We start from the raw sequence: 25,691 nt of genomic DNA, 5'->3' as shown, positions 1-25,691 counted from the left end.
AAGGCTTCCTTCCTTGCTTGTTTCCTTGGTTCATGTATTACGCACGTAGCTATCCCCTCAAGTGTTTGGGGGGGGGGGGTTCAGACATTTATAACTGGGTTCGCCGCTTCCTATTTCCGAATTAAGACTCAAGTAACCTTGGTTTAAAAGCCTCTCGCCAAAATGCCCCAGGTCCCTAAGGGGGTAAATTCGACTTATAAATTGGACTGGGCGATTGGGGCTATTATTTTGTACATGGTTCTATAAAAAGAAAGGAATTTGTAGTGGTAGAATTTAGAATTTATTCGGCTGGCAAAGTAATAAATCAGTTGAGTTATAGCACTAAGGAAGCGTTAAGTGCCTCGATTAAAAGGAAATCAATTTGGTCGTAAATTTTCCACTGTAAACAACCCGGAGAATGCTGGCATGCTTTTGACCCATTACTTGGGCTGTAATTTGGGACCATCTGTTCTTCTTTTTCGGCTTGAATGCATTTTTATGAGCTTAATTTAGATTCCATGTTCAGCTGGGAAGCTGTTTTCTGTTTTGATTATCTGTTCAACTTAGGTGTTGTATTAGAGGGTTAATGACCGTGCAACAAATTAAGACTACCAGTGTTCATGTAAATTTTCTTTGACGCTCTCAGCTAATTACACAAGAAGCATTCAAGCCAACGCGTTCCAATCGTAAAGCAGAAAGAAGAAAGCAAGAACACAAGGCACATAACACAGGTATCAGCTGACATTTGATAAGGAGGTCAAAAAATGAACTTCTAATTCCTGTCTCAGCATTTTGGACTTAATGTTCACGTGAAAAGTTTTTTTAAAACTTGCGTCAGTGTGAACAAATTTCTGCCAGCTTTGTTGACGAATAATTTACCGCATCAATCAATTATGTTAGGTTCAGAAAGTATGAGATAGAACCGCATTCATGAATGCGATGCACGTAATTGATTGATGCTTTATTTTTAAATTTTTAGCTTACTGAAATGACGCTCGATTTTTTCTTTTCATTTTTGCGATTTGTTTTCCGACACCATGAAGTCCATTTTTCTCAAAGAAATTTTGTTCTTATAAGCTGCTTCATTTATTCCGTTGCATGTTATTCAAGTCATGGTTGCGTAACTCTGCTTGAAGTCACTGAGAACTTCTGGCGTTTATCGAAAACCGCGAAGCGGTTTGAGATATTAAGTCAGAATTTTGAAGTGACTTCTGCATAGTCACTTAACCATGCTTGAAACGCGCGCGTTTTAAAATGACGAAAGTAAAAAAAATCGACTTCTGGCTAAGTAGCAACTTCTGGCATTTTGACTTCTGGTACTGCAGACTTTCGGCATTTTAAAATGTACACGTGAGTGTTTTTTTAACTTCCATTACAGCCAAAATAAGTTTTTTGTCAAATTTGGTTGGTTCTGCTTTCATTTATTAATCAAACGCATGTGCAATGGAAAATTGACTTTCATAAAACATGTTGGCTTGTAGTGAGAATCATTTTGAGCGAATTTGGTTATTTTTCTATCTCACTAAATAGTTCTAGTCCATCGGAAAAATAGAAAGTTGGCATTGTAAACGTCCTTGGCATTGGAATCACTGCAAAGCACAGCTTTGTTGTGATTCTGAAAATGGACGCTGGTTTGAGCTGTAATATTATTTCCATGTTATTGATCGCGATTTCGAGGCTTTTCACAATTTGTTGAATTTCTTCATAGATTCTGCAGATGGAACCATGTTTTTGGCAGTTCTTATTGTAAATCGTTGCTTATGAAAGTAGAGGATGAATTAGTCAGATATTTTTACGCAGTTGTAGTCGTTCCATTCTGGCCAATTTATTTAAAATCCCACGGGCCACAGGCTTGAAAATATACTGCAAAATTTAATAGAATACGTCAATTTTTCTTTAAAAATTAAACTTAATGTAGGTTAATTGAGCACTAAAATTACCATGCTCGCTAAAGTGCTCAATTTCTCGACCAGTCATACCTAAAAAGGTATTTGATGAGACGTCACCGATAGGATTTTTTTGCCGAGACGTTGCTATTACCAAAAGCTAAATAAAACATTACGTGCAACTAAGACGACGTAATACTATGCCTACGTATAAAAGTGTCGAAACTGGAAATAATTTTGAAAGCGCCAAAATCGCAAAGGGCAATTTTAAATTTAATGGTAGTGGAAATGATTTCAAAGTGCCAGGGCAAACTGATCCTTAGTTTGTTTGTGATAGATTTATCTCAAGTCCCACGGACCGCTGAGGCAAGGCCATCTTTTGAAATAATTATAATTTGTTTAAGTATTATATCGCCCTTAGGTAAATAATAAAGTTTGTTATCTCTGTACACCAATGCATTTAGTATTTTTGCTCTCATTCGCTTAAAAATGATTTGATTAGTTTATCGAGTAAAAAAATGAAATTTATTTTCGGCAGTTTATAATCGGCACAGTTATACGTCGACATAATTGTACGTCACCCAGTAAAGCCAATAAATCTTTAGCCAGAAATTGGGATTGTAGGTCAAAAATGTAATTTATCCAGGTTGAATTAGCCAATTAGATATAAGAACACACAAATGTTTTGTATAACATGTTCGATCATGATATGTCCGACTGATTTTCATAGATTTGTATTTTAAACTATACTTTTAACTGGTATAAGACTGGTGTAAGTTTGGAAATTGACGTTAAAGGTAAGGAAGGGATTGTTACTTTAAGAAATTTTTGTATGCTGGCAAAAAAAAATTTAAAATAAGTTTCATAAAAGTTTTCCATGATTTTATTGTCATTTTACTGTGACTATAAAATTTACCGGAAATGAATGCTACTTCATCATTTTTGATTGTCTTAGATTTGTTAAACGTGCAATGGTCTTGAGCGACTCGAACGCGAAATTAACCCGAAGTTAACTTTAAAATAAATTCCAGTTTGACTGGGTGAGGGCATTTTTGTATATGGAGCATTAAAGTTGTGTTAGTATTCTTCAATTAAGAGATTTTTCCAGTGATTGAGTGATTTCTGTGTGAAAGCAACAAGCGAACTAACTGAACTTGGATTAATTCAAACAAAATCTCCCTTGGTGCAGCTGAAAGTTGATATACTTGGAAGTATTTTCCTTCGCTCTCCGAACAAGTGCGGCTTTCCATTGTGACCATTGTTTGGCTAAGGAATAAACCTCAAAGAACAGCATTTGAGTATATTTTGATGAATTGAATTTGAATATCGAACACGGATGTGCTTTGTTGTGTAGGAGCTCTTGCTTTCATCTTCGAATCCGATTAAAAATCAAAGTTAATCGATGCTTGTTTGAGGATTTCATTTTAATTTTTAATTATCTCCGCTGTTGCAGGCAAATTTGCAAAATTTAAAGGCCAACAGATTGATTTATTTTTCATGAAAACGCTTTTGAGTTTTCCGTTTGTATGGCGATGAAAAATGGCCTTCGGAATATTTTGTCCTGTTTTCAAACCAATCTGCTATCTTTGAAGTCACTCAAATGTTGATTTAGATCAAAATATATTTAGACCAATCTCTTATTGAAATAATTTTTAACTCAGCTGATTAACTCTTAATCTAATAACTTGAGACATTGAAATCTTAAATTGAATAATCTATTGAAATCTTTAATTGAATAGCTCTTTAAACAAATTAATTGACCTTGTTAGCTATTAGGGGATGAGGACACGGTGGCGTGGAAAATGTATTACCAAAACAAAATTCTGAAATTTGTCAAGATATTAACTAGCCTATGATCACGTGCTGAATACTCTTTTTTGAACAGTTCAAATTGTCTCATTTAGTTTTGGATGTCTGTTTTAGTTCACTCAGGGTTTTATTATAATATCGGATTGTAAATGTCAACCATTATTTTTCCGACTTACTTGTGGGGAGAGGGGGGGGGGACTACTTTACTCATTTTTGGCTGCTGGTTATATTTTTTGTTGAAAATTGTAACGGTATCATTATAATTTAGAATATCATTAGAAGCCCCATGAACCATTGATTGTTTTTGGGGGTGGGGGTTGGTTGAGTTTCGCGTTATTTTTCGTTATTTTTGTAGTGCTGTCCATTTTTTTTAAAAAAAATGGCATGACGCGAAAATGAGGCACTCGTGTAACAAGCTGGTTGTGAATATTTATCCATTTATCCGTAATTTTTATCCATAATTCACATTTTAACCTGTAAAGCTCTTTTTCGATTCATCGCATGATTGAATTGCATAAATCTAAATTTTTTTAAATTGTCCTGTATTTTCTACACAAAATCGCAGTTGAGTGGGTGTACAAATATGGAATATTTATGTTTCTAGTAAGCAGGACCAAAATAATAGAAGTGGACCCATCCGAGACGGGCATAGTATCTGGGTCTTTGTTCACACAAGGGTTTCCGGGCAGCGCGTACTTTCCATCGCCTGATGGTCTGCAAATTTGGATGTTTGTAAACAGGAGGCCAAACACTACCCTCAGACTAAAGTTCAATGATATATTTCTCCAACCTCCTCAGCTCGTTGGCTTCTGCAACAACGACTTCATAAATGTAAGCTACCATCTAAAACTCAATAACTGAGTATTCGTATCTATTGTTTCTGGCCCCCAGCTTGATGGGCATATTTTTTACACCCCGAGCTGCACGTGCTCTTTTGTTTTATAGTAACGTGCTGTATAAGAACACAAAATTTGTATGTGTGTGTGTGGGGGGGGGGGGTGGTGGTGACAGAATAGATCGTTTTTTTTTTCCAAAAGCTCAACTTTGTTGGTGTTATTTTGAAACTTAGCATCAGGGTACCAAATTGCTTCGTGAAACTGAAGACGCATCAAGACATGGCGAATGCTTTTGAGCATTTTCTTGCGTTTGATAAAGTAGATTTGTGCTTGAATACCCTGATGTTCTGCAGTAAAATAACATCAGTCTAGTGTGTTAAATAGAAACATCAGAAAATTTTTAAAATGAGGCAGGCAAGTCTCTAGAAAATTGAAACTCAGCTTGTTTAAAAAAATGTTTGTTTCAAGAGGTTAAATATAGTGCTCCTTTTAATCTTTCTATAATGCGCAAGAAGATCTCCAACGTAGTCTAGAAAAAAACTCCGAAAAGTAGTAAATATTCCACCGTTTTAAATTTTTTTTGGAAAAAAATTGCGTTACTGTAGCTCTTGCTCGATAGTGTTGTGTTGCGCCCATAACGCTGAGAGCCCAAGCGAAAAATCCAAACCTTAATCCATATAGCCTTAAATTAGTACTGCTGTTCTCTTTGTTATTTTTGACTTCGCGTGCACTTTCATGTTTTTTTCTTAAAAAAAACAGCGAGACGTGACATCATTGAATAATTGAATAGCTCTATTTGAACTAAATTTGGCCTAGCAAAACTAGCTGCTACTTAGACAGGCTGCAGAATTATTTGCTCTTTCAAAGCGACAACATTTGTTCAAAATTTCTTTGACAGGAATTGTTTTTTGACATAATCGGGTGCTTATCTGTTAATGATGGGATTTGTTTTTTATTTGGAGTTATTTTGAGCAGGCAATATTATATAAAAAGCCGAATTGTTTTTTAATAATCTGTGCTTTGAAGTGGAGAAATCAAAGCACTGTTCAAATGAAATGAAATTGGTTTAACATCCGGCTCATTACACCAGTAGAGAATATTTTGGTTCAGATTTTGGGGACACAAAGTTATTTTGACCCGAAAATAGTGAAGAGAATTTTGTGAATGTATGCTGTTCCCCCACGTTTTTTATGCCCCCCAGCTACAATTTTTGTGTTGTTATATCGAACAGTACTATGTAAAATACAGCACGTGCGCCTGGGGGGATAGATCCCAGTCTGTTATGATAGTCGAAGTGTTCGTCATGGTTTTGCTTAAAGGATAGAGTACTGAATTTTTTCATCCAGTGTTTACTCAGTTGTGAATAACATATGGTGCTCAATTTGTCAGTCCCTTAGAATGCTATAATTGAAATACCAGACGTTGAGAAACATATTGTACAATTGAAGGCCTTTTTACATACTCGACCTTAAGGTCAAATCTGTGACATCCTATTTTAAAGCCTCGATTTTGAACCGCTTCAATCCATGGATTCTGAAATTTGGCAACTTGCTCAAAGCCAATTGCTAAAACAATGGAAGTGCAGGTTACGTGACTCTGCTTGAAGCCACTGAGACTTTCGGGCGTTTATGGAGAACCCGGACGCGGTTCGAGATATTGAGTCTGAATTTCAAAGTGACTTCTGCAGAATCACGTAACCTTGATTAAAACACTCACGCGCGCATTTTAAAATGCCGAAAGTATGCAGTGCCAAAATTTAAAATGCAAGAAGTTCCTACTTAGCCAGAAGTTGACTTTTGTCATTTTAAAAGGTGCGCGTTTCGTGTTTCAAGCATGTTTACGCGACTCTGCTGTCACTTCGAAATTCTGACTTAATATCTCGAACCACTTTGAAGTTCTTGATAAACACAAGAAGAAGTTCTCAGTGACTTCAAGAAAAGTCACGTACCCATTACTCGAAACACTCACGTGCTAGAATTGTTGTATGCGGCGCTAAGTGCATCAGCTGTCTACTAATGTCAGGAGTTTGCGATGACTTCGTCTAAGTCTTGTAACATGTATCTCGGATATTATTCCTTATCTTAATTTCAGATCTTCCACGGACCTCCACAAGTCTCGGACACGTGGCATTCTATGCTCTGTGACCGCAACTTCCCAGAGGATCTCTACTTCTCAAGTGAGGTGGTGTCAGTTGTTTTTGCACCCACAAACTTCGGGTCTACCGACGACTATGCTAATGGTTTCAACTTCAGCTATACATTCTTCAACCGAAATGTAACCGGACATAAGCATCTAGGTAAGTTGATAAGCTGTTTCAAGGTGTCTTCTTGCAGAGCTCTTGATAATTGACCCTTGCATAGTGGGTATACGACTTTTACGCCCCCACCCATCTTCCCTCTAAGGTGGTTTTTACATTTTGGAGTTCTGAGCAAAAACGATGGATTGTGGGGGGGGGGGGGGGGGTGGAGCAGTTATCAAAATCGCGGAATAGAAGCTCAATTAATGTACAGGTTCTTAAGGGTAGTAATAGTAGTACCAATTTTGTGTGTATTTTTTCGTTCAAAATGCTTTTCGTGAAACCTGTTCTCGAAGATCTCTGATCCAATAGACTTGTCACAAGCAAACTTTTTCAACAAACATTTCCAAATATTCTTATAGTAAAGTTTTACCCAAAAATGGCCATAGTCACCAAAAAAGAGCATTCATGCTCCCAAAACGAACTGTCTGAGATCTGGGGAATAATATAGAACAAGGCTACTGTTAATGCACTGCAGACTGAAAGCCTAACGCTGCTCTGCAAATACTCAGAAACAAAATTATTATTATATCTATTTGCCTTTTCAGCTTTATGCTAGGAAGCATTTTACAATACCGTGAACTTGTTTTGGTTATTGTTTTCGTTTTTCTTTCTGTTTAAGTGTAACTGTTTTTGTTGCCTTGTATTTTAATGCTGTTTGCTTCCTAAAACTAAAGTTTCCTATTTTTGCAAATTTAGCTAACCTGTATATAAATGAAAACTTCGTTTGCAAATTTGCGTTTTCGTTTGAAAAGATCAAATGAGAAAGTGTTTAAATCTATATATAGCAAAAATCTGGCCAAGTTTGAATTATGCTCTAACACTCAAAAGCAGTGAACAGTTTGACTTTTGTAAACACTTTTATTTTGATTCTGCTAGCTTGCAGAGAAATGTTCTCTAAATCATGGTAAAGTTTCTGCAAAATGTTAAATTGAACTGCAAATGGCCTTCTTAATCTGCAAAATAGCTTGAATATGTCTGCGGTGATACTTGCTTTTTCTTGCTTAAGTCTGTCGGGACTTGAATTTGCAGTTAGCTGAGAGTAATAAAAAGAAGCAAACAATTTTTCATAAATTTCAATTGTTGAAAAGATAGTGCGTTTGCTTTTGTTTATGTTTTCACTGTCATTCAAATGATGCAACTGGAAAATCAATAAATAATTGGACCAGATGTTGATGGCTTTAAAGAATCGGCGCCAAGTGGGGGTGTCTTCCTTTTTGTTCACGTCTTGCTTCCACTTCTCCTTAGATTTAATTTAGAAGCATATGTCAAGTTTTTCAAGTTTTAGAGAGTTTAATTTTTCTTTTTATATGAAAGACAAAAAAGCATGGTGCAATTTGTTTCCGAAATTAAATGCCCGTCAGATTATCACGAGCAATGTGCGACGTGCAAATTTTCATAAATTTTTGATAATTGGCATTTTTAGTTTATTTTGCAATGACTTTTGTTTTTGTGTAAAACGAATTTCAGCTTGACCTCAGTGGGTGTTTAAGCCCACCCACCGTTGTCTTTTTTCTGTGCTGTCGAATAAGATGAAGATTAGTTGATTTATGTATGCTGCATATGATTTTGAATGATTTCTTAATTTCAGTAATGTTAGCGTTCGCTTTTGAAAAAAAAACAAAGGTCGAATGAAGAGACAGATGAACTGAAAAAGGACATATTTATCTCCTTGATGAGAAAACTTTGCGCAATTTGACAGTATGTAGGAAAGTTTTGTTGAAAAATTAAACTATTGTAGACGTGTTGTTTTATGCAAAATTTTTGCTTGAGCATTTTGACTTTTCGAGTAAGTTTTACGCCCTTGATTTTTTCGTTTTAAGTGATCTAAATTTCTCTCATTCGCAAGTGTCAGCAGCTAAACTGTAGTGGAGGCAGTTCGCTACTAAAAGTCAAATTAAAAGTAAGATACCCCCCCCCCCCCACTGGAGCAGGCTGCTATAGATATCGGCTGCTAGTCGTTCGAGAGCGGTTCTTGCGATGTTAGTCGGTTATGTTTGTTTTTGCTAAGCTTGCTAACTATTCCAAGTTTCATTTGTCGCATGTTTTGAGCTAAACTGCAGCTCATTATGATCGAATTTAGTAGTTAACTGTAAAAAAGTTAAAACTTTTTTTTTCACTTTTTAAATTTTTCCTAGTATTTTGTTCTTTACGGATCAAAGGTAGGTTTTTGGAACCTTGGCATTTTCATCAACTTGAAAGGGAGTCATGGTGTTAGCGTTTTTTTCAGCTGAATCATATCTGTTTGACTTGAACTTTGACTTCTTTCTTTCCGAACGTTTGGCATTAACATTTAGAATACTCGTTATGTTTCTAATGTGCAGTAGTTCTTAATCTATACTAATTTTGGTGAAAATATTATTTTTAATAGCCGGTGTCAGCCTCTCAACGGATATTATTTAGGTGCAACCTTTTTTTTAAAATTCGCTTACCTTTTGATCACGTTTTTCGTTTTACATAAGTCACGAATTTCGCGTTTGACTTCTGGCTTTCCTGACTCACTGTTTCAACTGTATGGATTTTAAATTCTTTCGCACATTGAATTACGCAATGTAGTGAATACGTTCAAAGTCAAAAGAGCAAAATCAAAAGATCAAAATAACATAGTGTATTGGGTCATTAGAATTAGGTCATAGTGCATTAGGTTATCAAAGTTCATTAAAGCGGTTGCTAGCTGGCATTAGTATTATGCTTAATAGTGTTCGGTTTAGAAGCCTAATATAGTGTAATTTTAGAACCTATCCGAATATTCAGAATTTGCACACCAAATAAAAAATCTATCTTCTGTCAATTTCTATTTTTCGGTTTCTGTTTCAATTCCAATATGCTTCAAGCGGGTCAACGGCGGCTATTTTCCGGCAATTTGCCGGCTATGTTTTTATTAAATTTGAGAATTTTTGACCCCTTACTGCTCCCTCCTGCCTAGTCAAACTACTAATACTGCCTCCTATCTGCATCTCACTGTGCCCTCCCTGACGCTAGCCAAAGATTATGCCTGCAACTATCATCGGTTTTTTCCAACGCTTTAGAGCAATTAGACCGACAATAGTCGATAATGTTTTTATTGCCTCGAGTGAAACCAAAAAGGATGCAGCTTTTTGCTATAATTGCTGTTTTGCCTATGGTTTTCTGAACTGCTCTTTATGTTCTGTAAATTTGTACTTCTTGAAGAGTAAAACGATTTGTTTTATGTGTCGTCCTTTCTTCCATTGATGTGGCAATGAATTTTATCCTTTTCTTTGGTTTGCTGAATTAGTCGCATTCGCGAATTAAATTGAAGGACAAATCATATGTTGCTTTTGTGTTTATTTGCGTACGGTATTAATATTAACCATTCATGTTGTGTTCACATATTTTCTCAATTGTGGGAAGGAAATTGAATGATTGCTCTGTTTAAAAAAGGGTATTATTTCAAAACATTCAACACACTATATGCTATTCAGCATCGCTTGAGAAAGCGCGTCGGGTGAATTAATGTGTTTAAACCTTCTTTTTTTGGCAACTAGGTATTGTCTTAAATCTTTTAATTAAGTTTGTTTTGTCTTAGAGGAGATAAGACAAAAAAAAATTGATTGATTTTGGTGGACTCAGGGCCCACTGGGAATTTAAAACTATAAATTTTTTGTACCTTTCCCATAAGGAGTCTTAGTAAAAACACAAAAGATTTAATTATTGTATGTCCTAAAAGCCTGCTTTTTACCTCGAAACCACATCGTACCATCTTTCCTTGTGACACTGAGCTTTTTTGTATTTTGCCAAACCATCAAATATCATTTGGCAATACCGAACATTTGTGACTCAGTTTTTCCGGCCACTAAATTGATTTTATTCCAGAATATTACCCACGTCTCCATGGATGCCTCCAGGCGATTGTTTGTTTCCCTCGCCATATTCATAAGTTGGGCAACATTAACCTTTGCTTGAGAGTGGGAAAATTGGGAAAAAGTTGGGGGAATATTGATGTGAGACCGTAATGAGTCCGATGTGTATGATAAATTATGGAATTATTCAAGTACTTCGAAATGTTGAATTATAAATGGCCACTATGGTGTTAGTATTGATTTTGACATCAAGTATTGTAGAAAAAAAATGTCTTGCTAAGATTGTAGTTGTTGAAGGTGTTATTCCTTAAGAGAAGTTGGAATTCATTATATTATTATAGGCATGTATATTCCAAAATAGTTTTAAGTTAATTTCTTTCTAATTTGAGATTTTGAGATACGTTTGTGATACAGCAGCCTTTTGAACGAAACGAGCTAATAAATCGAGTTCGAATAAATCTGCCTTTTTAAGCCTAGTCTATAAAAGTGTCAGATAGTAAGCTCTCTTATCCTGTAAATTACAATTAAAACGTCGCTACCTGGAACCAAGCTGAAGTTGCGCCATTATCTCTGACCCCGTTACCCCTTTTTCATTGCGTAGAATGAGTAAATCAATGAATGACTAGAGATAGATACATTTAACGAGGAGCTGAATATGGATAAGGGTCTAAACAACAATTCAAATTTCCCCGCACTAGGGATTGTAATGTTACATGAGGTCTAATTTTAGCATTGATGCAATGTTAGTGTTTGTTAACATAATAGATCGTAATTTTACAAAATCTTTCATTGTGATGTCGAGAGATTCCTAAATTGAAATATTATTTTATACAAATGAGAGAAATACCAGAACAGCCGAACCTCAAGTTGTATCATTGATACCATAATTGATATTGGTGATCAAACATAGCATGTACTATATGCTAACCTAGCAATACCATAGTTAAAAAATTTTCCATGGCATTATGTACTTTTATAGTTTCGTTTGTTATGATTTACCTTATTTCAAACGTGTGAAAGAAGCAACTTGAAATCAACATCGCTTATTTTTGTTTGACCAACCACCAAATTTCGTAACTTTTCACTGACCAGTCCCGTCAGAGGAGACTCAAATTCATGGCGCGAAGGGCAATTCGTGGGAGTCCACTTGGGCACTGACACAAAAGAGTTTGAGGTCTTTAAACCTTGCATCTGATCTCAGTGGGTGTACACTATTTGCAAACCCAAGCTAAAACCGCACGTGGAATATTATAGATAACAGGATGGGTCGTGCCAGTCTTTTAAATTCTGTTCGAGAAACCGTTGGGAGTATCCGAAAGCAACCTATATGCTTTGGAGAAATTTACTTGTACCGTTTAAGCCAACAAATATGCCGTCTTTTTTTCGGCAGACAAAAACTAAAAGCTCAAACAAATTCTAGAAAGGTAATTATAGTACAACATGAAAGCCGCAGACACAGAAAAACCATTCAAACACTCACACGCACACACCACACATTACACAAACAACATCATCACAAATACAAAGCCCAACACCAAAAAAGTTTGCATTTGGCAATTGGTTAATACTCAAGATTCGCCACTGTTTACTTAGGTCTTCCTTTTTATTTTTTCTTGATAACAAAGCATGTTCTTTTTCATGCTATTGTATCGGTAACTGTAAATTTTAACGCTAAACTTTGAAATGTAACTTTTTGAACTTTTTACAAATTTTCTTCTATTTTGATATTTCATGAGCGTTATGGGACAATACATTTTGCAGTTGTGTCATCAACGAGAGCTGGCGACACACTGTTTTGGTTTTGGACTTATTTTGTAGCAATTTTTGGCAAACAATAGATAATTATCTAATTTCCTCTTGATTTTTGACAGTTTTCGCTTTTTGCCTCTATTTGTGTGCAACATTTAAAAGAACTAACTCTCGGATACTAACTCTCTTTCTCTCTCTCCTACGCACATATACGACGCACATTACAGACACAAGAATTTTTATATACATCCACACAACTGCGCGCGCACTCAAATACGCCCCCTAAAAATTATATTAAAAATTTCTTTTTCGGGCATCTGATCTTCACTCAAAGTTCGTGACAGTACATTCATGTTCTATTTGTTTTCTCTGGAAGACTAGGTTTGGTCTTCTTGAGGCAATTGTTTCGGTAATTGTATAATTGCCACTAAAATCTGAATTGAACTTCTTTTGAAGTTTCTGGAAATATTTTGTCATACTTGATTTCATGAGCCTAAAAAATTTTGCAGCTGTGTTAACAGCCAGATTTAGTAAGAAAAATTTTGGTATTGAATACATTTAAAACCGCAATCTAGCAAATTATTTTAACTTTTCGGCAATTTTTGAATTCTGCCTCTGGTTGTGTCTTGACATGTATAGGATCATTAAAAGCTGTTCTTAAAGTCTCTTAATTAGTAGCGTGAAAGACCTATCGTTATCAGTAAATTCTGTTTTTCAGCCATTTTACTTTTAGGTAAGAGCATTTTTAAAGAAGTGGGAAAATTTAATAATTTATGTGAACAGAAAAAAAGCCCCTCTCCCGAGCGATTGATTTTTCTTTCAAAGTTTCAAATTTTAATTTGTTCCCCTTTTTTCAAATTTCTGATAATTTATATCAATGAAAAACTTAATCCTGAGGGCTATAAAATGGTGTTTTTCTGTTTTTTCTCTACGATGCGTAAACAAAAGTGAAGAATTGTGTAAAGAATGTGACTGAACAAAAAGTGAAAATTTGATGCCATTTTGAAAAATATTTTATTCTATTGCTCCGAAGTTTGCTTTCCAAATTCTTGCTTTAATACGTGCTTAACCAAAAGCGTTTTTGAGGCGAATTAATAAGCAAAAAGAGCGGTGATACTTGATCTCAAAAACAAGGTCGTTACAGAAAACATAATCTTGGAACGAAGTGAGCTCTTCTGCTACTTATGTGGACTAATTACAGCATTAACAGCTGTTCATAACGAATAGCATCGTTGGCTTGACAAGAATGGTTATAATTTGCAGCCATTTTTTGAGATGGTTATCATTATATACGTGTAATCAATATGAGCTTTGATAATGTTATTTTGTTATAATAGTAGTTTTCTCTTTTGTAGTTTTTAATTATATATCTCTCCTTTTATTAGCAGAATATTTTGCCCTCAAACGAGGCGAACTTACGAGGAATCGTAAGTGGCCATCAAGGTGCTTGAATCTAAATCGTTTAAATATAGTTAAACTCGTCACATTTTTCAAAATTTTAATTGATTTTCATTGTTTTCAATTAAAATTTATGATCAAAGTTGGCGGTGATTGCCACTTAGAATTTGATGAATGAACGAATATGATGAAGCTATAGGACAAGTATCCACTCAACACGAAGCAGAATTTTAATTAAGTTTGTCAGAAAAGTTCAAACCTGATAAACGGACTTTGCAGACGTTTATTACAGTTACCATTTGGTTAGCCCGGTTAAGTCAAAGAAAGGAAATGCAATTTGTATTGTATCAGATGTAGGAAACAGAATTTGAGGTTATTTGGCATCTTTTTAAGACTTAATGTATAACGTTTAGCAAACATGTCAATCGCAAATCGAGTTCAGGAGAGCATGATAGTTAAAAACTTAAGGATCGGTAAACTGTTTAAAATCGACAGTGGAGGAGGAAATTGAATTGTCAGCCGACAAGAATGCATTTCCACGAAAGTATATTGGAATCGCTTAAGTGTTTTTTTTTTGAAGTTTTGGTTACCAAATGGCCAGGAGACTCCAGCTTAATCAGGTTTCTTTATTTCTAAAGATGAGTCTTGGAATGTTTTTCAAGTTGGCTTTGTCGTCCGATATTTGAAATATAAATAAGAAGCGGTCACTTTATTTCATGAATTGATCTATAAAGAGCGTTCTTTAGTTCATAATTTTTAGCTTAACTTTGGTAGCATGATTTAATGCTGTTAGAAACGAGCTAGATCGAAATACTCTGACAACACAGAGCCAACTTATGACGCAATCAATTATCACTTTTCAGTTCAAAATATCAGGCTATCCTAATCCTGATTCTATACCCCCACTCCCCGCGGGTGAAGCAGGTCATAAGAGAACTGAGCCTCCACCAATCGTTACAGCGATTGGTCCTCGATTAGTCGGTTATGTTTCAACCTGTTTTTAATTTGTCTTTTCGCCCTCAACCAGGTAAAAGTAAACGGTGTCATTTGAATCAAAAACTGACTAAGATTTTTGATCAATTACAAAGTTGGCGATTAACAGAATTAAAGTATTTGTTCTTGGAAAAGAGCAATCCTGCTTTTTGTGAAATAATATCTTGAAAAAGAAACCATTAGAGTCTGTCTACTTCCAAATTAATATCATCTTAACTGCTCTTCTAATTGAAAGTTTCGAAACTTTTTCGATATTTTTTGAACTAATTTGGGGAAGCTATTTGAATGTATATTTGAGATTGACACTTTTTTCTGAATAAGTGCTAAATGCTAGCAAGAACTATTCGAGTGAAAAGTTGAATAGATCGACACAAAAGCGAAAAGGGGTTAAATTTTGCCCGATAAAGTTGTCATTCAAGTGAGCGAACAGGCAGAACAGAGGCTTGTTTCTGCAGGTATATTCTTGTACCAATTATCAATTCAGTTTTACGATAAAAAGCATTTTGTTCATAACCCCGTCTGTCAACGTGTTGAATGGCTGTTGTGATTTAAAAAGAACAAATCACTCAATCGTTGGCATTTATTTTAACTGCTCACTTTTCGCAATACCTGAACAGTGTTGTGATGCATTCAGAAATGGAGGTTAAAAGGACGGTACTTTATCAGGTCAATCTTTAATGCGGGGTCTCGTTGTGAATAATTAAACCCCGGGAGCTGTGATGTTAGGAATGAATTATTGACACCTGTTTTCTCCCTCCCTTTTTTAAATCCCATTCCCGCATCCTCCTCGAACTGAATGCGATGTCTTTAATAAATAAAGCGCTTTTAATCCGCTATCTACAGAGGTAGATCTCGCATTCGTTTTCCGTGCTTCTTTTGCACTACCGTGTCTGAGTGGAAAAGGGGAGAGGGGTGGTTGCGATTAGGAAGTCGTCTCTTTTTCGAACAAACAGTTCATCCTCTGTGTAGAATGGGATAGCTGTAAATAATAGGGGTTGCCGTTTTTAAAGAACTGGAAATTAAGCCGAAGTTTCTGGCAGTCCACTGGACCCTTCTTTTGGTTACTGCCAATTTTATAATAGTAATTTGAACTGAAAATTTTTTTAAAAAACTAAAATTTCAATTCTGAGGGAAGTTGTTTTTTCCAGAACAGGAAAAAAATGTAAATTGTGAATGAAAGTTTTCGAGGCATGACTCAGTGTCTCAAAACATAAAGAAATCAAAAACTTTCAAAATATGAATTCCTGAAAAGCAAATTAATTTTTGTTAAAATATCTTGAGTCTGTTTCTACTTTGATAGACATCGGATAAGAATGAGTTTTAAGGTATACATATGGGCTTATAGTAACTTATTGAGAGAAAAGGTAAAGGTGGTTTTTCCTTCACACAATCCGCTTTGCATAGACAGATGAACAAACTTTCTCTCAATACTTGTCAATATTTCATCGCTCTCTGTTCGATGTGACATCAATGGATAGCCTTGCCTGGAGACCACTCAGATCCTTCGTCCTCTTTTGCTTTCCTTCCCTCTTTTTCAAATAGAATGCGCTCAAATAAACAAGCAATTTTTGCCTGTTACTGGGGGCGGGACTCCAATTGATAATATTTGATGAGGGCTAGTGCTGAATGCGTGAGAGAATATCGGATGAGAGGAACCGATTGTTCAAAGGGAAGGGGGGGGGGGTAATATGGACTGCCTTCTTAGGCCGCTTTTTATGCTTGAAGTCCCTTTGAATCGGTGATTAGTCTCACTGAATGGGAAATGGGGCCAAATCTACTTTGTGATTTAGTGAAGTATCTCCGATAAAACCAACTGAATTATTTGCTACTTTCATGCCTCAATGAAGATATTTAAAAATTACAAAAATGGTGTTCATTTATTTGGAATTTTCTTTTTGTTTGCGCACTGCAATAAGTTGTCGAAAGTGATCGATTTGAGTAAAATTAATTTAATTTTTATTGCACTCCAAAGCTATTGAAGGTCGTTTGGTGGCTTAAAACGTTGTTTTTAAATGCACCATGATTGGCATCTGCTTACTCCCCCCCCCCTTGAGTAGGGACCCTCGATAATTAATATTGTAAATATTTTTATGGCATAAATAAATTGTAATGGCTTGTCACCTCTTTTAGGATATACAAAGAAAGGAACATTTTTGTTCACGGATTTGAAGCGGGGGGGGGGGGGGGGAAGAGTTTTCATGCGTGCCATGGATTCTGCCACTTAAGCTTATGCAGCTTTTTTGGCGACTTGGAGGTTATTGAAAATAAGTTGTCAGGCGACAAATGGACTGTCATTGTGAAGATTTGAAGGATGCGTTAGAGCAATCGTCTTAATGTTATGTTGCATTAGATTTGCGTACAACTGATGAAAATAGTCAATTTTGTAAAGTTTTTTTCTGACGTAAAGAACATTCAAGAAATCAGAATTGCATTTCCAGTGGTTAAGTTGTTTTGCACTTCAGTTTTAATGGATTAGATTCAAATGTGCTTTAATTGAAATGGTTGTACTCTCTATTAGTGTCAATAATTCGCGAACTGAAATGGCCTATTTTATAAAATATTTTTTGGGCACTGTCAAATGCAAAATGATGCCCGCCTGTCAATTGCCGCTGTTATAAGCCCCGTGTATTTTTCTCTAACGTAATTTCCATTATTACGCTAATTTGAAATAATTATCAGTTTAATTAGCCTACATTCTAAAATTGGATGCATGTCAGTTTATTCAATTGCAAAATACCCTATTTGATTTTTGGGAAGACGTTTAAGGAAAGAAGTGTACCTACACGAATTGCGAAGTTTTCAAGTTTGAAGTGTATGATGTATGAATAAATGAAACGTCCTTTTCTTTGTAAATTTCATTTTCTGGATAACCCTGAGTTATAAAGAGGGATATTTACCAGTAAAGAAAGAAAAAAAGAATTTATTTATCCAGTATATCATCAACAACAAACAATATAATATATTAAGTGTTACGGATGAGACCCGGAAAGGACGGAAAACGGGGTCCTGTGACCCTCCAGGTAACCGCCCTGGTTACACATGTTGTTTATTGATGGCAGAATTAAGTTATAACAGCTTATGGGAAACAAAATAAAAAAGAAAAAAAAATTTTTTCACATATTGGTTTCTGGTCGAGAAAGTTTCAACTTTAAAATATTGACGAGGGAAATTCAGCTTGCCAGGGCACTCTAAATAAAGGCGTTGATCCATGTGCAGAAGGCTGGAATTTGAAGTTTTTTTTGGAAAATTTCAAAGAAATCGAAAAATGGCGTTATCTCGCAAACTAGAAGAGATAGAGGTGTCAAACTTTCAGGCCAGAATCAGGGCTCAAAATTGAACCTCCTGTAGCATGCAGCCAAGGGGGGTGAACTTTTGGAAAAATTTTATCAGCTGAATATATGTTTCATTAGGTCAGCATTTTGGAGCAAAAATACATTTTTTATTTCGTGGTAAAATTTTGTAATTTTTGATATACTCATTGATGTATTTCTGGAGGCAGTATTCCTTTGAAACTGAGAAGGTTGAATAATTTGCTAGCACGGTACTTTTTTGAATATCGCTCAATTTTTGTTTTACAAAGGTTCATCAAGAAGGGCGTGTTCAGTTGATCTTGTCATTCTAGAATTTTTCGAAAAACAAAACAGATTATTCAAAAACTCTTGTTTATGCAGGTTATTGATAGATCTTAGTACAAACTTGAGTAATTCGTATAGATGAAGATCATAAACCGTAAGGATTTGGTTCTTTTCAAAAATATCATTACAAAATATCATCATCAGTAGTAGTTGCGACAAAAATTGACCTGATTTGACAAGAAAACATTGCTTCAAACTCAACAGGTGAGCAACAAATCAAGACAAGAATCAAAACAATTCACAAAAGAAACGTGCTTCTTAGTAGAAACTGGAGGCCATGCTATCTTAATTCATGGTTTCAAAATGCCGAAAGACTAGATGGATATTGACAAAATGTTTAGCAAAAGTAAATCTTTTTTGACAAAGGGGATGTGTATCATTGTGGATCTATTCTATCCCTCCTCCAGAGTTTTTATGCCCACACGTAGAAATTATGTGTTGTTATATAGCAGCTTACTATGTAGCACGTGTATCGGGGGGTAAATGTTATATGCCCACTAAGCTAGGTGGGGGGGGGGGGGGGTTGGGGCATAATTAATCCGTCATTACATAGTAACTTATTATGTATAACTATGGCACGTGCTCTGGGGGGTTTGAGAATATTATGTGCCCACTAAGCAGAGTGGAGAAGAAGCTGGTCACAAGAAGAAAAGATGCAAAATGTGAACTAATAAATATCCCTCCCTAAATTTGGCTGAAATATCCAGGCTCTTTCCAGATAATATACGTGTGCATAGTCTACTACATCAATCATCTTGAATTGGTAGTGTTAACAGTGCTGTATTGCAGATTGTGGAGAGTTCAACAACTCTGAAAATGCATACGGTCAAGGGTTCATGCTACCACCCGGAGGTCAAATGCAAGTCAAGAGGAAGGTGGCTCCGGTGGAATCGGCCACCTCACAATCCACCGCTCTTGTTGATGGCGGAGAAAGTGACCAGCATGCAGCCGCACACTCCCCCAGAATGATGAATGCTGACTTAAGATGCCACTGGAGAGTAGTGTCTCCAGGTGTCTATGATCGATTCATAATCACTATAACCAACTTCACAGTCAACCCTCTATCAAATACAGGCGGTAAGTTACTCCAATGTCAACGTCGTGTTGGTATTATTAATTGCTCGCATACGAAGTTTTAAGCAATACTTGCTGTCTGGTGTGTCTTTTTTTACAGAGTTTTTGCCAAGAAAATTTGATTTTCCATTCACTTTCGCGTCCTGTACTTGTCGCTTTTAGTGATAACTGAAGTTACTTACAATCTTTGTATAGTTCGCTTTATAGTTTTATTTAAAACAACAACCGTTTTAGTGGGTTAAAACGGCAATTTTGATTATTTCAAATTGAATTTTAGCGTGTGTATTTGATCGAATGGTTGACAATTGGGCGAGTTATTTTTAATAGCCGCGAAGCGATAGCTGAGGCTATTATTGGCCTTCTCTTGGTTTTTTTAATTTATTTCTAGGTCAAGATTTTTGTTACGACCATATGACGTCACAACCACTTCCAAGTCTGGTTTTTGTTCACTCGTTCATGCAATTTCAACTGAATTGCGTGCGTGACGTCATTTTTCACTCTTAGTGGAGCTAGTTTTTTGTTCATTCGCGTTATTAAATTTTTTGGTCACACGTGACTTACCTCGCTCTTAAAAATGACATCCTCACTCTGAAATTGACTTTTCTTTGCTTTAATTCAAAGAGATAAGGTCAAATGAGTGCTTGTCACGCTGATTGAAGGTTATTTAAGAGCAGAAAATGGAAACAGCAATAAGTTATACAGATTCTTAACCAAAATTTAACATCTCAGCCCTTAATGAAAAGAATAAGTTTCTTTTTTCGCCTGTCTTTTTTACCTTCTTTTTGAGACTGCAGATCTATGAAGCTTTTGCGGCAATTTTCTGGCAATTTGCCAGCTATGTGATCAAATGTGGCTTATGACACTCTAAATATGAGTTCTGCACTCATTTACAGCGTTTACGTGCAGTTTACATGTAGAATTCAGAGTAGAAACCCAAATCAAAACTGGCTTCTTTGCGACCGATTTTTTGGGCTTCTTTGGTGTTATTATAACTTTTAAATTCAGTTGTTAGCAGTGAGTATAAACAACAAAAAGTTTGAATGAAAATTTAGATTTTAAGAATCACATTGAAAGTATATGATCGTTTGGTCCTTAAACTACTTTTAGAAATATGTTCTGAAACCTTGTATTTGTCTACCTATTGGGACGCGTTCATGTATTTTGGTCACATCTCTAATTAAAAATTCAAATCTTCAGAAGATCCCTTGCGCTATCAAACTTTTTTACGCATATGGCAAACCTTAATACCTCAATTTATTTGTCTAATTATTCTATGGAGTGATGAATCTGACAAAGATTAGAAAGAAAAATTTCACTAAAGTTGAAGTGTAACGAGACTAGTGATTTGAAAAGCACAATTCTTGCTATTAACGGTATTAGATGTCATACTTAGTAGATTGATCTAATATCAGTCGCCATTTTGGTCAACATTTTGTTTAGCTCTACGTCAAATTTTAATTTATTGTCGATCCTTATGCCCAGATCCTTATGCCCTGACCTTCGGTTTAATGATATTTTACCATTGATCTGTTTTGTGAAAAAACGGTTACTTGGGTTTGATGACTCTGTTTCATATAATTATCGGTTTTTAAAAATTACATCTGTTTTATCTCCGCACTGTTTTACAGTGCATTTCAAAAGAATCCAGTTCAAATTTAAGGTAAACTGCCGACATCACTATCTTATCAGAGATGCTAGACGGCAAGTGCTAGATTGCTTTCATGCGATAGAAACTAATTTCACTGAATGTCTCAGATAACGATTTAAAGATAATTGGAGAATTTTTCTTGTTGTAAGCTGGACGAAGCCATATTGCGCAATTTGTTTTCTCGGAACTATTTAACGGAATATGTATACAACGTATCTACCGCAATCAACTTAGTGTTTTTGGGTTTTAGAGACGATGGCGGAGTTGGAGACAGACATTCTCCCGGCACCAAACAGCAAAGAGTGGTCCAAGTCTCTCAAAGAGCCAGTTGGACTGAAGCTCTTTGACGGCATCTACTCCCGGTCGCGGGTTTTAACAGAACACCTTGTCACAGACAGCATACAGCCGGGCAACAGACCCGCTTTTTACGTCACTCAAAGCAACACAGTCAGAATTGATGTATCATACCCAACCACGACACTTGGCATTATCGGTTTTGGTTACGCTGCCATTCGAGAACTGAGGTCTGACTCTGATAGTTGTGATTCTTATAAAGAGTTCAAGTGCGGTGGGGTGAAGGAAGGGGACAAAGCCGTGGGGGGTAATACTGTGAGGTTTGATTTGGGAGATTACTGCATCAGGCGGGAACTGTTATGTGACAACGTCCCGAACTGCATCCGAGGCGAAGATGAGGAAATGCATGGAATGTCGAAATGCACGGGTAAGTGACTGTACAGTCTGTCCTAATAAATTGCAACTGTAAATACCGTTCAAAACTGTAAATAGTGCAGTTCAAAGGTCAAAGTTGAAATACAAAGAGAATTGTTAATGAAAACGTTATGTAAAAACTGACATCCAAACGGTTTCGTCGATGTTTTTTTTTCAAATCAGAAGTTGCTGGACATTCGCTTGTGTCGAAACTTTATGGGACTTGAAAAAAATTCCGCTCTATTTACGAAATTCTTCAAAGCTAAAACAGTAAAGAGTGTTCGCTCAAGTATCGAATGTTGCTTTCAATCAATGATTGGTGTTTGAAGCCAGCGGATCAAAGAATTATAACGACTTCTGACCATTTCGTCCCAGACCCTGTCTTGACCTAGGTTTTCATTAAGACAAGGAACCCTTTCTCTTTCTTTCATACTTGAAAGACAGAAAGAAAATTTATTTTTCGGAAGGCTATAAAGCATTCTTTCTATGATGATGTATGTTACTGTGTTTTAATGTGCCTAAGTAAATATTTTTTCGTGTTGGAATTGTCGGAAGATATTTATCTGATGCTATGTGATACGATAAAAACTCAATCATTTTTCGACCCCAAAAATTGCTGCGCAGATTTTCTGCAGAGATTCTTGATACACTACAAAGCAATAAAAAATTAAGATACACAGGCTCGGAAAAGACAGAAAACAAAGTAAACAGTGGTATACGATAAGGTACTCACAGCTCTGCCGTAAGCAACACTGTAATCAATTCTAAATTAAATTAAATTAAATTAAATTAAATAGACGTTCATTTTTTTCAATGACTGTTTCAAACAAACCAAGCATTTGATCAGTATCTACGCTCGGTGCCTGAATTATATGCAGTGATTGAAGTAGAATATTTCAAGAGCAAAAAATAACTTGAGCTGTAAAAGGACTCAAATGATTTTCTAGTGCGAAATAGTTGAAAATGACTTGACTAAACTGTAGTGTTCGAAGTGTGAGTTTTCGTTTTTCAGCAACGGAAACTTCTTCCCCTGCAAGCCCTGCTTTTAGTAAGTGATTTTTAACTAGAGTGATTTAACATTGCCTTTTAATGCCAATTAATGCCCACAATCTGCTTTGTTTTCTTCAAATAGGTTGCTTCACAATTGGTTCACGTCATCAAATTATAGTTTGAAATGTTTGAGTTAGGAACGTTTTTGTTAAATTACTTGATGAAATCTAATTGAGCGACCTTTCGAAGATTTCCTAGATTGGAGAATAATTCAAAGCTGTCTTTTTAGCTCAACTGTAATTGTTTGTGAAAGCAGATGCTATTGTGTTCAAGTTCAAAAGCTCAAATTTCTATTCTTTGCTGATTTGAAGAACGACAGTTCTTGCGTCGTTTTTAATTTCGTTTGTTTGCCGGTCAATTGATGTTGAGAAGAAAGTGAATAGGTTTTAACGCTTTTAATTGGTTTGTGGAATGCTTTCAAGTTCTTAATTAACCGTTCGTTTTCCCATAAAAAGAGGAATTGAGAGAAAGGTATGAGAGATTAATAGAAAACTCTCTTCCTAGGATGTTAATGCCTATTTTGTTTGCTGAAGTGAATTTAATTGCATAATTGAAAAGCCAAACATAATTATACCTCGGTTCGAAAACAAATTCGGTGCTAAATTTTTTCATCTTTACATGCATAATTTTATTGTTGTTATCACAAATGCCATTTTGCAACTTTTAAAAGAGTAATTCCATATGGTACCAAAAAGTTAGGTAAAGCACGATTTTTACTCTTAAAGCGTTACCAGAGGACTGGTTTTAACTCCAAATGTTTGTGTCAATGTTTTTTTTAGCTCCTTGGTACCATATTATATGATAGGTTGAAAACTTTGAGCTGGTGCAATTTTGAAAACGGTACGATTTTGAATATAGTTCAGTTTGAGGTACCTCTAGTTCTGGCTGGTTTAGCGCAAGTGGTACAATTTGTAGATAACTGACATCATGTCGTGTTTTTCCCTACTTTCTGTAGAGTTTTAACATTTCTTTCCCATCGTTTCTTCTTTGTACAGTCTCAACTAAGAAGTCAATTTCGCAAAAGTTGACAGTGGTTCGCAATCTGCAGTTGAGTGAAAGCTTAATTCCAGGTTGCCTTAAGAAAAGGAAATACTTGCATCCGCCATATCGTGAAAAATGCAAGATATCAGAAGTAGTCGAAGCACTTTGGTGAATCTTGCTATAATTAACTAGTTTTTTTTTTTACTCCTTTAGGGAGCTCAAATGGGGTGTGTGAATGGTTGAACCGCAGAAGTAATAAGAATTTGTTTTCGATATAGTGGTTGGAAAATAGCATTTTAGCATCTTTTCTGGATAATTTTGTTCGAGACTATTTTATAGAATATTATTTTTTGACTTTGTCCTTCCCTTTCTTCTTTCCTCGGTTTTCTCTTTGAAATATATTTGTTGTTTTTAATAGCCTCGCCAGCAACTCCAGGCGGCTCCTAATTTTTTTACAATTAAAAGAATTTGAATTGTATTGGGGCGCTGTGTTATTTTTAAGATGTGTTCACTCATTTTTCAATGACTTTGATCTTTCAAAACGGGATAAACAGGTTAAGCCCAGCGGGCATTAAGTTTCATTAGAGGCCCAAAGTGACGTTAGTAGTCCTTCAAGTGCTTAGAGTGGTGCAGCTGCTGGGATGGCCTCAATTTAAGGTTAAAAGGTCATTTTTAGTAGCTTTTGGGCTCAAAATGGTGCAATTTTTCGTGTTTTTTGTGATTTTTTTCAAGTTTTTTGTTTGATTAGTCTTAGGTTGAAGTTTTTAAAGGTCGATGAAGGCCTTTTGCGAGACAAAATTACTCGTTATGACCAGTTTATGAGGTATATGTTTTGGTACTACAAACACAAACACGTAAAATGATACTAATTTTTGCAATTTTTTAATCAAGTTTTTTAAAAAATATTTGTCATTTTTTTGAGTTTTTCCTGCTTCAGGGGCCAGGGAATCTCCTTTAAGGTTTGATAATAGGGAACTGTATAGTTTCTAGTAATAATGGATTGGTTTTCAACATTTTAATGCCTCGAATTTTAGCATTTTTTTGATAAAATCTGCAATTTTTAAAGGTTTTCTAAAGGTTTTGTCAATTTTTGATATTTGTCCATTCTCAAGTGCCAGGAAACCTATTCCATTGTCTGCAAATTTTTCAAAACTTTTGACTTTTTTCAGTTTTTCTTGACTCAGTAGTCAGCTCACCTCATCCAGGGTTTGCTATTATGTTATTAGATAGTGGCTAGGGGTCAATTGAACGGGTTTCAACATTTTAATAGAACGAATTTTTATTTTTTGAAATTTTTTCGATAAATTAATGCCTATCGATCTTTGAGTCAATGAATTTTTTAATGCTTGGAATTGGGTTAATGGATAGCCTCTAGAGACACAGAAATGATTCTGAAGATATTATTATCACGATTTTCAGCAAAATTTTGTAAAAAATTGCAATTGATTTCATTTAAATTTTTCGGTCATTTAATCGATCTTCAAGCGCCAATGAATTTTTTCAGGTCATGTAAATATAATACTGGACCGATTTCAAGAACAAAAATTGGTCTTCAACATTTTTTTGAAATATGTATATTTAAAGGGATGAAATTTTGCCTAAGGGGTAAAAGCGTCAGTTTTAGTAATGAGTATATTTTTGTTTAGTTTGTTTGATTTTTTTAGTTTCTCAATTTTTTGAAATGATTTTGTTTGTGTTTTGGCTGGCCTAGTTCAATTGATCTGCTGGTCAAGTACAGTACTTCTAAGTTTTTCATTCAATTCTTTGAATTGTATTTCAGGAGTTGTCCTGCTATGTTTTTTTTTACTTCGTCTAACAGATTTTTGTT

The 25,691-nt window shown here is 35.5% G+C and overlaps 1 protein-coding gene across 3 annotated transcripts in view; it reads left to right on the top strand.

Annotated features, from left to right (window-relative positions):
* The window catches only part of LOC142334786 (uncharacterized), a 58,543-nt gene that overhangs the window by 11,898 nt on the left and 20,954 nt on the right, over positions 1 to 25,691 (top strand). For 2 of the 3 annotated variants that reach the window (XM_075383083.1, XM_075383102.1), the window contains exons 2-6: positions 4,279 to 4,505; positions 6,602 to 6,806; positions 19,192 to 19,479; positions 21,375 to 21,845; positions 22,845 to 22,880. In XM_075383083.1, the coding sequence (XP_075239198.1) occupies positions 4,279 to 4,505; positions 6,602 to 6,806; positions 19,192 to 19,479; positions 21,375 to 21,845; positions 22,845 to 22,880 (1,227 nt within the window). The remainder of the gene's footprint in view (positions 1 to 4,278; positions 4,506 to 6,601; positions 6,807 to 19,191; positions 19,480 to 21,374; positions 21,846 to 22,844; positions 22,881 to 25,691) is intronic. The other variant, XM_075383093.1, reaches the window with a different exon arrangement.

This window comes from Convolutriloba macropyga, chromosome 1 (genome assembly GCF_964194025.1).
Source record: "Convolutriloba macropyga chromosome 1, txConMacr16.3, whole genome shotgun sequence".
NCBI lineage: Eukaryota > Metazoa > Xenacoelomorpha > Acoela > Convolutidae > Convolutriloba > Convolutriloba macropyga.
The sequence above is the reverse complement of the archived record's forward strand: the minus strand, read 5'-3'. Positions and strand labels throughout refer to the sequence as shown.